General features: G+C 45.1%; 1 protein-coding gene across 1 annotated transcript in view; it reads left to right on the top strand.

Annotated features, from left to right (window-relative positions):
- MAT2B (methionine adenosyltransferase 2 non-catalytic beta subunit) overlaps positions 1–15,516 on the top strand; it is a 39,805-nt gene that overhangs the window by 3,129 nt on the left and 21,160 nt on the right. The window contains exons 2-4 of the mRNA XM_085897770.1: positions 409–603; positions 11,120–11,234; positions 11,410–11,562. Coding sequence (XP_085753896.1) covers positions 409–603; positions 11,120–11,234; positions 11,410–11,562 — 463 coding nt within the window. The remainder of the gene's footprint in view (positions 1–408; positions 604–11,119; positions 11,235–11,409; positions 11,563–15,516) is intronic.

Below are 15,516 nucleotides of genomic sequence, written 5' to 3'. Positions count from 1 at the left end.
ATCGACTACCCAATATTTCAAAAAGTTGTGGATGGATTATGACAATATGTGGTGGATGAGTTGGCTACGTGACGAGAACAAGCCGATTAGATTTTGGTTCAGGTCCGGATCCAGATCTGGCATATCGGTGGGATACAAACCGTAAACTGTGAAGCCTGATGGAGGTATGCGTTCTACCAAGTGCCCTTCTCGTTTAAATCTCCTTATATAATGTCGTGATGGAGATTTTTGGTGTCACTGCTTTTTCTTGGTCCCTGTCACATATTGCTCTGAAATTGCAGAACCGTTTAGTAATCGACCACAATTATGAACTATACAGGTTTGATTTTCCTTGCAAGGCCAGTTAAAGGTGTTCAGTTGATTAATCTTCAAACGGTCTCATCTGTTGTTACCCCTTGGGCTGAACAGGAGGTGCCTGAAGTTCCATCACAGAGGGCACTCATTACCGGGGCGACTGGCCTGCTGGGCAGAGCAGTGTACAAGGAGTTCCGTGCGAATGGCTGGCACACCCTCGGCTGTGCTTTCCGTCGAGCAAGGCCCAACCATCTCACCTTGGACATCTGCAATCCAAGCGCCGTCAGACGTCTGCTGCAGGAATTCAAGGTGCAGTTATACCATTATCGTCCCACTATGCACTGAGTGTTCACTTCATGATGCCAAACAAAAGTGGCCACGTTAGGCAGCTGCCCAATTTTGGCCTTAGCATGGCACAAGTGCACATTTTTGTTTTAAAATTCATTGTCCAAAATATGAGAATGGAAATTCTGAAGACTATTGGACTGTTGACCATCCAGCACAATGTGCCTTTCACAAACGCTGCGGTTTTGATAACACTGAATCTGTCGCTCAATAATCTGGCATGTCACCGCAGTAATGAAAATGTTCCAGGTTGTCTTGTGTTGTGCCACTCGTATTGCTTTAGCAAAAAATAAAACCCGGGTCCCAAGTCAAACCAATGCACTGCACAAGTGGAGTCAAGGTGTCTTTCCAATCTGCTGTGACAAATATTTATTTTGCATCTTAAGGTCACGGCTGGAATATTCGATGATTGATGATGACAATACGACGTCTGGCTTGCGTAAGGTTGCAGAGAGGGCAAAGTTTAATTGAGTTGTTGAGGAAGTGACCACATTGAAGTGGAAAGCTTAAACATTATGATGTTTTCCATTGTTGTAGTTCCATGGAAGGAAAGGCATGGGTTGTGCAGTTCCCTTGATGAGGGCAGTGTTCTGGTTATAATGACTCGTCTGTGCTGATGACGAATCTACGATTACTATGTTTTTGTTTTTGATTTGACAAAACTGTGACTCTTGGTAATTTCATGTTTTATACACCTGTTCAGGATGTGTGGTATCCACATATTGGCGTTGTTTGGATATGTCAATGACAACCCTTGTAATAAAATTTAATTTGGCTTTCGATTACTGTTTTTGCTGAGTTTCTTAAACAAACTCGCAAAGCCAAGGGTCATCAATACATCACTATGATCTACAATGTTTAGGCAGCTGTGCCAACATCTCCATTGAGCTAGCAGTACAGCAGTGGGTATATTAAATGAGTCCCATCATGAGCTCTCTGGCTAACCACTCCTGCAGCCTTGAGATGTATTTAATCCCTATGGCTGCTGTGCTTGCTTTTCCGATCTTTGCCTGTCATGGACGTGACTTGGCATTTGTGGTGTGTTCAAAAAGTTCAATCAACACGATACTTGCAATTACCCAAGATTATGTATATATTCTAATATATAAAGCTTATTCTAGCCACTGACTGATATGAAAGTTTGGTACCTTCCGCATGATGAAGAAAGCTGAAATTTCGCGTGCTGATGGATATCGAAGCCGATACACTGGGAAAAAAATCACAGAACTGTCGGAAAGCATCCGTAAATGAAAATATAAATCAATGAAAAAAACAATGCAGGTGAGCGAACTGAGACAATGGGGAAGCACGGAAATTCTGCGTGCATATGGACATCGAAGCCGACACACCGGGAAAATCACAGAACCATTGTAAAGCGTCCATAAATGAAAAACGTAAATAAATGAAAAAAACAAATGCAGGTGAGTAACCTGAGACAATGGGGAAGCATAGTTTGTTGTTGATTACAATGTGTATGCATTCCCCACATATGTATATATACACACACACACACACACACACACACACACACACACACACACACACACACACACACACACACACACACACACACACACACACACACACACACACACACACACACACACACACACAAACACACAGTTTCGGTGGTGAGCACGACCGCTAGATGGAGCAGTAGAGTCGGCTCCACCGAACACCCGGAATTTATAGGTCGTCACCCCGGATAACTCCGGAGCCGACAGGTCTCTTATGGGGCATTCCATGTCAAGTGTACACCCTCCCGACACTAATACCTCATTTTCTCCCCATATGTTGGTCATTTATTCACTTGGGTGAAAAAACTCAAAATACCAACTTTTAGACCTGTGGGCCCATCGGGGCCCATTAAAGGGGCCCCCCAAATTTGGGCGCCCCCGGCTGCCCCACAATCTTCCAGAGGCCATATCACTGGTTGTAGTGGTCCGATTTGACTGATCTTGATATCAAAATGCTCGTAAAAGCGAGATCTTTCGAATCGCGGAAAGTAAAATCACTCCGAAAAACTAATTCAAAAAGTTATAGTTTAGGGCGCCCTTTGACCTTGGGCCCCTGCTCTCCAGCCAAACCGATGGTCCTAATTTTTTCGTGTGAGAATATCTTCATATACTCCAACACCTCAGCATAAATGAAAATGGGATCTCAATGGGTTCAAGTGTGGTGATGGTTTTATTGTTCGGGGACTCGGGTGCTGGACACACAATACGCCACAATACATAGCACAATATTTGAACACAAGATTTCCAATACACTATATCAGTATATTGTACATGAAATTTTCCACATGCACAAGCAGGAACTGGAAGCGATACCAGTACGAGTAAGAGTTTTTCCGAGCATATTATAGTCTTTTTTTTTGCCAACCAATGTTTTATTTGACAGCTGTGTTTCCTTTTTCTGATTGTGTAGGTTCTACCTGTAGCAGTTTTTGGTTCTACGGAAAGAAGTATATCAGGAATGTCTAAAATGCAGTGATCTTCAATGTCAGGAAAAAAGAAACTATTTGCGGGCCCGTTTGGATGAAGAAAATTCACTTTCACTTCATGAGTGTCCTGAAAGGCTTCCTTGATGCAGGCAAGCCACCATTTTCCATCATAGTGCACTGTGACATAACCTGAGAGTTTCCCGTTAAAAGTTGGTGAAGATTTTGAAATAGCTGACTCGATACGGTGTTCCTCGCTAAGGCTGGATTCGCGTACTTGAAGAGCAGTTTCAGAAATAGGGATGAAAGCATGAAGTTTTTGAGTTCCAGCTATGGTTTTGGCCGTTTTTAACCTTTCTTCCAGATTTCGTTCTTCCTCGTCATACGCCTCTTGGATCCCATAACCAAACTTCATTTCATTCAAACCATTTTCAGCAGAGGCGAAAAGATCTTTTGGAGAAATAATTTGACTGTCGTAAGGTCGACGCAGGCTCTCACATGTTGCTTCTCGTTTGACTGTACCTCCCACGCCATCTGAAGGGCCCTTGCCATGACTTGTGGCAAAAAAATGCCATTCTGCATCAATAGCATACTCTGATTTGTGACGACATAGGTTTATGAAGGCTTTGCAATTCTTATATTGGCCAGCGCAACCGTCTGAGAAATAGTAAAGTTTCTTTACATTTCCAAAGATAGATTTCAAGTGTTCAATGAGCATTCTTTGGAAGAGGTGGACCGAGACAACGTCGTGAGTATTGCATTCTGATATAATCGTGAACGAATCGTGGTTTAATTTTCCATCGTCCGGTTTGAAATAGTAAACCCAGGGGTGAATTGTCGCTTGAGAGCAGTTCCCATGGAATCCTTGGGCCGCATCCTGTACGACAAACGAATAGTTCTCTGAGAAGTCTCCAATAATGACATGTTCTCCTTCACCGATTTCGTCTTTCTTATTTTTCAGAAACTGAGATTGGGCCTTGGCAATGAAGTCGTGTCTCACCAATTTCACCGCGCGTTCACAGAATTTATTAATGAATTCTTCCAAAGGCAGGACCATGGAGCTCAGTTCAGATCTGTCGGTGGATGTCCACTTTTTAAACTGAATTTCATCAATATCCTCTAGTTCATAAGCACTTAGTAGCTCGGTTTTGAAGTCTTCAATTGATGGGCAACTTTCACAAGTTCTGAAATACCATGCCGGTTGTGCTGGGTTACAAACTGTGCGTGCTATCACATGATGATAGCTGGGAAGTTCGGCTATCTGGCATTTTGGAACCAAACATCATGAGTTTCACATTTTGATGTATCGTACATACACATACACTGTGTGTACCGCCTGAACCAGCCAGGACACACTCCGAAGGACGGAGCATGGCGAACTTCGCGAATCCAACTTTCAAGCCAGGGTTCTTCTCTTTGAATTTCTGAAACAGTTCCTTGAGATTGTTTAGTACCAGGCGCTTTTGAATTTTGTCTTTTCCATGTTCATTCCTGACCACCAAACAGTCCATTTTCCCGGCAATATTCGGCTGACTTCATCACTTCGGTAAAATTCGGTTACGGCGGATTTCACTTCGTCAGGCAATATTTTACCCTGTTCGGGATTTGGAGACGATAGAATACCATTTTCTTTCTCTAAATTTTTGGCTTGCACAGCCATTCTTTGGGAGCAACTGAATTCACTCGCCATCCTTCTGATGCTCATATTCCCAGAAAATATTGTCAGTATACATATTTGCTCTCAACGGCTCGAAACAACGTATTTTTCTTTCAGGCTTTTGATCACCTCTGGCATGCAGTTTTCATCACATTTTGACGCTGTATTTTGTGTTTTCTCCGCAGTGCTTGGTCCAGCAACTTGTTCTAATTTCTTTCGCACAGAATCTTCCACTTTACTTCGCTTTTCAGGAACATACCCTGGGTTCCTTTCCGCCTTTCGTTTGTCGAATGGGCTTTCGCCTATCATCGATAACGACTGGTTTAATAGGTCAACTGCTTCTCGCTCAAAAACCTCGACTCGTCCTAATCTGTCGAAATAGATTCTGCAATGCCTTCGATAGTACCTTCTGATGATAATAATTTCGAACTGGTCGAAGATGATTCTTCAATACGCTCTGGTGACAACTGAGAGTTTTTTTCTGCACGAAGTACAAAGTCTGTCATCTTTTTTCACCTTTGAAGAAAATTTCATCAACATATCATTTGACACATTGCGAAGATCTTTTCGTCGTTTCGTTTTTTGGCAGCTGAACGGATCGCAACAGTATTTTCGGAACTCCTTTCGATCTTCAGTCACCATGCTTACTGCAAAATATGCAAAAACTGAGATTAGCCCATTTATAACTTAATTCGACGATGGTTATACAAAAAATGTACACTTAAAAATCAATAGACACAATAGGCAGAATAATTTTTCACAAATGATGCTATATATATATATATATATATATATATATATATATATATATATATATATATATATATATATATATATATATATATATATATATATATATATATATATATATATATATATATATATATATATGTATATACATATACATACATCTTATATATTATTTCCGAGTTTGTGGTTTCGTGTCACGCTATCTTCGACTTTGTTCTGCGCTCAAGTAACGTGATATTCGGCTTACATTATCTCAAAGACCATATGAGGTGCATGGTACAAAAAAAGTAAATAAAATGGTTCTGAAACAGTGAAATCGTATTCCACTTACTGCATTAAAGTAAAATTACTACTGATACTCTGCATCAGTTCCTTTCTCAAACACACCCACCCCAACATGTCGCGCAGAGCGTGGGTTATGCTAGTATATATAATAGTCCAGAGATGATGATTGTCAATTTCAGACATAAAGTCACCTGCCAGCAGGTGACGCCATTGGAACGATGACGGCAAACGTCGCCCAATGTTGAATCAAGAATTAGTGATATGTGGACCCCAACAATAAAACCATCATCACACTTGAACCTTTGAGATCCCATTTTAATTTATGCTGAGGTGTTGGAGTATATGAAGGGGTATTCTCACACGAAAAAATCGGGACCATCGGTTTGGCTGGGGAGCAGGGGCCCAAGGTCAAAGGACGCCCCAAACTATAACATTTTGAATTTCTGTTTCGGAGTGATTTTACTTTACGCGATTCGAAAGATCTCGCATTTATGAGCATTTTGATACCAAGATCATCCAAATCGGACAACTACAACCTGTGATGTGGCCACTGGAAGATTGTGGGTCCACCGGGGGCGCCGAAATTCGGGGGGGGGAGGGCCCTAAAATGGGCCCCCAAGTCTGAATATTGACACATAATGTTTTACCATGGATACAAACACTTGCACAAAAAATGAGTGAAATCTGAGACGATGTGTCAAAATTTCGCTGAAAAATGTGTACACTTGACATGGAACGCCTCTTATCGGACCGAAGATCACCAATAGGTCGACCGCGTGGGATAGGGTCGATTGCCAATTTCAATTTACCTAAATACCCACGTCGTCCAAACTACCGGGGAAATTCACTCCTCCGGCATGCGACGATACCAGAAGCCAGCGACAGGACAAGACTAGAAGAACCAGCTAACCGCGCCGTCCCGTCTATTTCTTCCCTCCCTGGCGTCGGGGGAGGGGGGGGGGACGTGTCTCACCCCTCTGTACACCTCATTCGCCAGGGAAATCCGTCGTCTCTCCATGATTGGTTGGGGGGGTGTGTCGGGGCGTCTCGATTCCCCGCCCCCCGAAGAGGCTTTGCTTCTCTTGGAGCCCGCTCTGCACCCATTGGCTGAAAAATGACGCATACCCTCATTTGGTGCCAGGCCAGAACGAAACGCTTCGTGAGCGCGCAAACAGTGCGGACAATGCCATGAGCAGTGTTGTTGTTGGCGTTGTCATAGGTGTAAAAATCCTATCTATAAAATAACTTCGCAGCGCATGTACACTTGATTCTCATTAGACATAGGGGAAAGGGAGCTATCTATCCACATTTACTTATCGAAATAACAGCTCTGGGGACCTGAATGTTGAATGCTCATGGCTGCCAGATTCGTAACAATGTATATATATATATATATATATATATATATATATATATATATATATATATATATATATATATATATATATATATATATATATATATATATATTGTTGCAGTTGTGGCAATTCACAGAACACCATTCAGGTATCCCAGAGATCAGTTATGTCGATAAGTGTGTGTTCAGATAAGATTTCCCCACCGATGTTTAACGGGCAATTATTCGTGTGCAGGGCTGTGAATCTTCAGTTAGCCGTTATTCTTTTGCTGTCTTTATTTTGGAACAACCACTACTTCAACCACTACGCCATCCCCACCACAACGCCAACCACACCACTACTTCAACCACCACAACGGCCTCCCCATCGAATAACACCACGCCAACCAACGGTTAAAACAACAAGGTTCCCCGAAGAAAGAAATCCTGATAACGCCTGGGATTTCCCCTCCCCCTACCCCCCCCACCCCACGTGCCAGGAGGGAGGATGGGCGGATCAAGCCAAGGTTCAAAGGTGAAGTAGGGGAGGGCGCTCATTTTGGGTGGAAAGAGCCCACTGCGACCCCTCCCCTTGGGGGCAACAACAACTGAGCCCAGCCGAGCTCTGCTGGAATTTTCCCCCGCGCGCCGGGTAGGGAGGTGCGAGGCTCCGTGGCTATAAAAAGGAAGCGCGGGTCGACGACGAGAGTTGTTGTAGAGAATGGTTGGAAGAGAGTCGTACAGGAATGTCGTCGTTGACCAGTTGAGTTGAGGGGCTGAGTGGAGGTGGAGAGAGGAGACGCCAACCAGCAGTGGAGTCTGGGGTCTGGAGAACGGAGGCGGACCCGGTGAATGGAGTCCCAAAGACCCACGGACACGGTCGTTTTCTTTCTTTCTTTTCTGGAGTTTTTGAATGGAAGTCTGTGGTGCCTTGTCCCTAAGTAAAACTGGTTAAGTGCATGTGAATAATAATCATAGACAACGGCTGTAGGTCTTTTTCTGCTCGTGTCCTGTCCCCATTCCCCCATTCAATGCATACGTGTGTAAGGAATAAATGTCATTGTTTAAATGTTCACCTGTTCGTTGCGTCCTTTCCTGTCATTGACTGCCATTATTACGTACGGAATATTAGCTGGCTTTTTAATAGCCGATAAGATAATCAAGTCCAACGGGGCCTCGCGATAATACACCGCTCGGCAAATCGCAAACGGAACGAGCTGCTTAAGAACGGCTCGTTTTGTGCAGGCTCCATCGAGGTGTAAATTCCCGGCATTTCTGTCTGCGCGCATACTTAGCTAAATCGACAATTCGGCGATCGAGGTGGAATGTTCCCCGCGACCAATGAGAGGCGAGACGTCTCAGACGGCGAACTTTCCCACAGCCTCTCGACCAACAGACGCGAGACGTCTCAGACGGCGATCCTTCCCACGACACCCCAGCCCGCAGGAGAAATGCAATATATGGACGCCAGGGCCTTGGAAACAGCATTAGGGTTGGGCAATCGGGTTCGAGGTGCCGGAGATCGACTCGTCTGGTCTGGTCGGCTTGGCAGTGCTCGGGTCGTCTCTCGTCTCGTCCACCTAGCGTCCGACGCTTTTCCTCCGTCCCTGGTGCTTGGAGTGGCATCGTTGCTGCGGGTTCGAGTCCCGCCGAGCCAGATCGTCGAAGACCACACGAGGTGGACAGGTCCAAGTGCAGGCTCTGGTCTCAAGCTCGCATGTCCTTGAGCTGGAGGCCTTCAATAAAGACCATTGGGGTCCATTTATGTGCGTGTGTGTCTGTCTGTGGGCCCGTCTTTATGTAGGAACTGTTAAGTGCTTTTGCCTTTTACATACTGCATTTCTTATAATCTGATAACTCTGCCCTTTATGTGTTCCTTCCCCACCTATTGTAAATAAATATCCCTGTTAAATGTACCAGCTCATTTCTGTGTTATCTTCATTGGTTTAACACGGTGCGTGTTGGGGAATTAAAGAAGGTCGTTGTTGCCGTAGTTGTGTGCATTTGGACCGACGGGACCTCGGTAACCATCCGCTCGGGTTACGCACGGGTCGAGCACGGAAACGACTCGTCCCGTTCGAGTCCCGTCGAGGGTGTGAATACTCGGTAGCTCGCCACGTGGGCCTCTAGGTATTTTGAAGTTTGGCAAATAACCCTGTACCACGTGGTTGATTTATTGACGATTCACGGTCCTGTAAGGGACCCATACCCTCGGAGTTGTCCGAGGGTGACGATCTAGATTCCGGGTGTTCGGTGGAGCCGACCCTACTGCTCCACCTAGCGGTCGTGCTCGCCGCCGATACCCGGCTCACAACAATATAATGTTGACAGAAGTGCAGTCCAAGTATAAATGATAATTGTAATGGGATAAACTCTTCTGAAATAATCACTCATTTCTTGAACTCGCACATGGAAATTTTCATCATTGCTGCAGATACGTCGGCCGCAGGAACTGAGAACACGGTTTTCAATCTCTCCACGATAGAGGATAGGGAAAATCGTATGTCAAGTATGATTGTGAATCCAGCGAGTTGTGGTGAATATCCGAGCTGAATCCCTAGTTTACAAAAAGTCTTCCATTGATTATTCCAGAGGAGAGGTCATGAAGAGGCCAGTACATTGAGAAGTTAAGAGTTTTTGTGTTTTGGACTAACGTGAGTAGCTCGTCCGTAGTACATTTAGAATGCCCCTCAAAGGTTTGCCGTCGTCTTTGAGCCACAAATAACTGCCCGCCCAGAAGGAAAGCGGGGACAGCTGCAGCATCACCACAAAATTGCTTACAGTAATAAACCCAGATGTACAAAGTGCTTGACCATGCGGGATTACGATTAGTAACTCTGGCAGGGTTGACTGAAAGCAACATATGGCTCGTGTAGCTGTTCCATTACCGTGTCGGTAGAGGGCTACCACGTCATGGAGCATCTCGCTTTTTCATAGGGAGCGTAAAGCTGGTTGTCCCATATTGTCAATGTATGAGCTGGTGGGTCAAGCTGGAACGTTCATGTACGGTGTACCTTTAACACGAGTGTAACTTTCCTTCGTTGGATTTTGAGATTACACACATGTAGATGGACCTTCTGTCACTTTATACCAAATGCATAGTAGATGCTCTTTTACAATGTTTGGTAAGGAAGGATGTAAAAAGTTTGAGGGGGTAGGGTGTGTGCTGCATTTCTTCCGTGACGCTTCAGTTTTTATTTCCGCCACCGAAGGTGAATGGAGCTTATTCTTTCGTATTTTTTTTTTGTTTTGAATTACTTATTATGAAAACGATTTTGTCTTGATACCGGTCAAAATGTATCCATTTGAGGTAGGTTGCTATTTTAAAATAAATTAAATAAATAAAAGGTAAATAACATGCTATTTTTGTAGACTCCTTATTCTACTGAATCTTACCCAGCCCATGTTGCCCTGGATGATGCGATTCCCCTGAAGGTGAATGGAAACCTTTTCATGAACTACAACGGCACTCAGTAGACCACGTACCTCCATCAGGCTGAACAGTTCACGTTTTGTAGCCCAGTGATGAGCCGGATCTGCATCAAGACCTTAACCAAAATGTAATCGGCTTGTTCTTGTCACCTACCCAACTCATCTGCCAAGTTTTGTCCGAATCCGTCCACGACATTTTGAAATGTCATGCTATATATCGTTTTTGGCCCTATTTCTCAATTGTGAACAATCACTTTAAATATTCTAGTATCTGGATCTTTATTGAAATAAAATCGATTCGTCCTTGTCACATATCCAACCTGTCCACCAAGTTGCGTTTGAATCCGTCCATAACTTTTGGAGATATCCTGCTCGCAGACAGACAGACAGACAGACAGACAGAGGTGAAAACATAACCTCTGTTCACCTTTGGTGGCAGAGGTAATAAACTGGATGTATTGTGCTAAACTGTGCATCTTCTAAGAATTGTATGCAACAGAAGTTTGTATGTTTAATTATTTGAATTATTATTTACTTAATTTCTGGGGTGTTTTTGACCTGGCCATGTGTATTGCAACAGCCACATGTGGTGGTGCACTGTGCAGCCGAAAGGAGGCCAGATGTAGTCGAGAACAACCCACAACGTTCTTACAACCTGAATGTGGCAGCCTCTGCAACACTGGCTCATGAGACGGGTGGGTTGAATGATGAGCATTGTGTGTTGTACTTCTTTATTGTACTTGCTGTAGCAACAGTACAGATTGTACTGTGGTAGAATTGATTATGGGATCATGTTAACTGGTTGTGAAAGTGAAATACACCAATATGTGCACACCCATGCACTTGTATTTCTTGGTGCTCTGTTTACAGCTGAAGTTGGCGGTTTTATGATTTACATCAGCAGCAATTATGTGTTTGATGGGAAAAGCCCCCCATATGGGCCGCACAGCCAACCACATCCCCTCAACGCCTACGGACGTAGCAAATTGGACGGGGAGAACGCTGTGCTACATGCGCTTCCAGGTTGGCTTATTCCCTCATCCTCTCTTCCATTTCTTATAAGTTTTATATATTTATATTTTTAAAAATCATGTACAAAATCTACATTCATGAAAGAATAAGGTAACAAAGGGTAAAAGGCAATGCATTGATGGTGGGGCAGTGGGGACACATATGGACAAAACAAGCAAGAGAATGAATTGATGAACAGAAAAAAGAAAAGAGAGAGGGAGGGGAGGAAATGCAAACTCGCAAGTAAGCGGGTCGAGTTAGATCTGGTTCATGGAGTTGTAAAATATTGAAGGTGGGGATGGGGGATGACAAGATTTGTTGGTGCACCACCTGCTTTTGAAGCCCTTTCGGTAAGATTTTGATTGAACAGTCTCAGGAAGGCAGTCACACAAATGGGAGAAAAGAGGAACAGAGTGGACGTGTGTGATAAGCCTAGATTTGGGGATTTTATTTGGAGGGGGAGGAAGGGGCAGTGGGTTGGAGGGCAGAGGGAGCTCGACTGAAGAGGTCATCGTTGATCTGTCTTTGATGTTAGAGCAACAGGCCTTGTGCTTTTGCCTCCATTGTAGGAAATTCCAATCATGTTTAGAGCATGAGATTCTACAGATTTTAGGAGAGCCTGATGTGATAGCCGACTGTAGCTCAAAGTGTGGAGCAGTACTCCATTGAGCTCCGGACAAGGGCCTCGTCAGTTCTGATTAGTTCTGATTTATTTATTTTATTTTTTAATGAATGACTTGGAACAATGAGGAATGCCCAGTCTGTGGTTGGATTTGGAGGCCAAGTTTTATATTTGGTCAGCCAAGGAAAGATCGTGGCTGATGAGGCCAAGAGTTTCAAGAAAACAAACCTCTTCCAGTGGCTGACTATGCAAATAGACAGGTGGGTTAGTTTGAAGATCCTTCTGGAGTGATATTGTGAGACAGTGATATTATTGTAGATTCTCGCCCGCCGGCGTGCGAACGACCGCGTTTTACCAAATCGCGGCCGTACGCCGATCGGACGGACAATCCAGTCGCGGCTTTCCGGATCAACGCCGAAAACCAGCCACGGGTGTGTTTTTAAACACACCACAACCTTGTCCGTACTCTACCCGCGCGCTACAGGGTCAATCGCCGAATTGTTGATATACCTAATTAATCGCACGGGTAGATTACCGAGAGATTGTACCTCAACGGGACCGCTTGGAAACGAGCCGCTTAAGCAGCTCGCTCCATTTGGGATAACCGAGCGGGGTGTTATCGCAACCCCCGTTGGACCCGATCGCTTTACCGGCTGTTTAAAAACCAACTATATTCCGAGAGCAAGATGGCAGCTCAATTAAGGAAAAGACGCAACAAATTGGGTACATTTAAACAAGCACATTTATTGACTAACATAAGCAGGTAAAAACAATGATGCAGTCATGCAAGTATGCAAAACACGCATGCAGTCATGTATCAATCAAGCAATGAATGGGGGTAGGGACAAGACGCGAGCAAGACAAAGAGCTACGACCGTCTATTTATTATGTACATGCACTTAACAATTCTACTTCGCGGACAAGGCGCCACAACGTTCATTCGAAAGCAAAGAAAAACCCCAGGACAGACAAGGGGTAGACTGGACCCCTTGGGGTCTTTATTGACACGCAGACGTGTAGACCGCAGAGGCTCCGCCAGACAGGGCTGGCTCCCTTCACCTCGCTGGAGCGACCCGCGCCGTCCCGTCTCCACGACCCACGGTAAGGCACGGCTCGGCAGGCCACGCGCCTTGGCTCCGCTGCACTCTCTCCTCCTCTCCACACGCCTCCACAACCTTCCGCAGCCGACGACTCGGCAAGCGAGTGAGAGAGACCCAGGTAGAGAAAGACCGACTCGACGGACAGGGAGCGAGTGACCACGACCTCCAGACCTCCAGACCTCCACCTCTCGACCTCAGCACTTCACAACCTCTCGACCTCAGCACCTCACAACCTCTCTCAGCCGACGACTCGGAGAGCGACCACAAGTGAGAGAGACCCAGGTAGAGAGAGACCGACTCGACGGACAGGGAGCGAGTGACCACGACCTCCAGACCTCCAGACCTCCAGACCTCCACCTCTCGACCTCAGCACCTCACAACCTCTCGCCGCCTCACGTTCAGTGCGCCCTTTTTATATCCACGGCACTTCGCCCTCCCTTCGTGGTGCGCGGGGGAAGAATGCAAGAAATTTTGTTGCTGTTTCCCCCAAGGGGAGGTGTCGCCGGGGGCATTGTCCGCCCAAAATGAGGCCTCTCCTTTACATCAACTTTGAACCCTGGCCCGATCCGCCCCTCCCCCATCCCGGCGTGCGGGGAAAACAAGAAAAGGGGGAGGGGAAATCCCAGCGTTATCGGAACTTCTCTCTTCGGAGCTGTGGTTCTGCCCGCACTCCGCAGGGGCAACGGGTTTTCCTACCGTTGCCTTTGTTTCCTTTCTTGATGAGTATCCATGGTGTAGATGTTATTCGATGTGGAGGGGTTTGTGGTGTGGTTGTTGAAGTAGTGGTGTGGTCGTTGAAATGCGGTTGTGGAGAAGGTGGTTGTGGTTGTTGTGGAGAAGGTGATGCTGGCGTTTGTGGTGGTCGTGAGGGTTGTGTGGTTGGGCGGTTGACGAGAAGGTGGTGGTGGTGATCGTGGTTGTTGTGATTGGTGGCGCTTTGTGGTGGTAGTAATGGCGCTTGGTCCAAAATAAAGATAGTAAAAGAAAAACACTATCTCAAAGATCACTACCCTGATCACACGAATAAATTCCATTAGATAACGGTGGGGAAATCTATCTGAACACAGACTTATCGGCATAACTGATCTGAGGACCTATATGGTGCTCTGTGAATTTCCACAACCATAACAATATTTTTTCCCAGAATTGAAAGATATGTTCCATTGATCAGGCCAGTCTAATCAATTCCAGATCAGCAGAGAATGACGCAGCTGCTGTCTGCCTGTCAATGGGATCCGGTACTGTACGGCACACTATATGGTCCTTTATTTGTTCATTTTATTTCAATGATCACAATGATCACACATTTACCGTGTCGAGTGGTTCCGTAAAATGGCCAAAACGTTTTATTTCCGCAGCGAAAAGCAGGGTTAAACAATTGGTTCATAACTGTCTGTCTTATCAGTTTATGATTGTCAGTTCATGATCTAAGAATAACTTGCAGTGCCTTTGCAAAGTATTCACACCCCTCGACTGTTGTCACATTTTGTTGTGTTACAGCCTGAATTTAAAATGGATTAAATTTAAATTATTTGTCACGGATCTACACAAAATAACCCATAATGATGACAAAATGAAAACGGGAGGAAAAACACGGGGTAACCTTCCCGGGTCAGATTGTGGTAGTGTGTCAGGGTGGTACCTGGGTGTTGTCCATCAGATGGCAGTCTCCTTGGGTTAACCTGAGGCGGTCCCTTTGGGTGGGTGCCTGGAATGTTCTATCCCAAAGCCCAAAGTGTGGATCAGTACTCCATTGAGCTGCTGTCAGGGGCCTCGTCAGTTGTGATTAGTTCTGATTGATTTATTTAAATTTTTAATGAATGACTTGGAACGATGGGGAATGCAGGGGTGGGGTATGTGCTGTCTCTGTTATGATCTCAGCTCAAACGTTTGAACATCAGTGTTGCAGCACTCTCTGAGGTTCGGAGACCGGATAGTGGCGAGATCATGGAGGGTGGTTACACCTACTATTGGTCTGGCTGCTCTGATGGTTACCATGCCCAAGGAGTTGCTGTAGCCGTGCCCAATACGCTGACTCCAATGATAATTGAGGTAGCACCGGTCAACGAGTATATTATGAGACCAAGGATTTGTCACTCCTTGGGTGTTGTTTCCTTGGTCTCTGTATATGCTCTGACTGAGGTGAGTGATCTCACCATGATGGACGCATTCTATACCACGCTCGAGTCTGAAATGAAAACGAGAGAAGAACCTTCAGAGTGTAGGCTTTATTCCATTTGATTG

This window comes from Eptatretus burgeri, chromosome 10, assembly GCF_056783735.1.
Source record: "Eptatretus burgeri isolate ZD-2024b chromosome 10, Ebu_testis_v1, whole genome shotgun sequence".
NCBI lineage: Eukaryota > Metazoa > Chordata > Myxini > Myxiniformes > Myxinidae > Eptatretus > Eptatretus burgeri.
The sequence above is the reverse complement of the archived record's forward strand: the minus strand, read 5'-3'. Positions and strand labels throughout refer to the sequence as shown.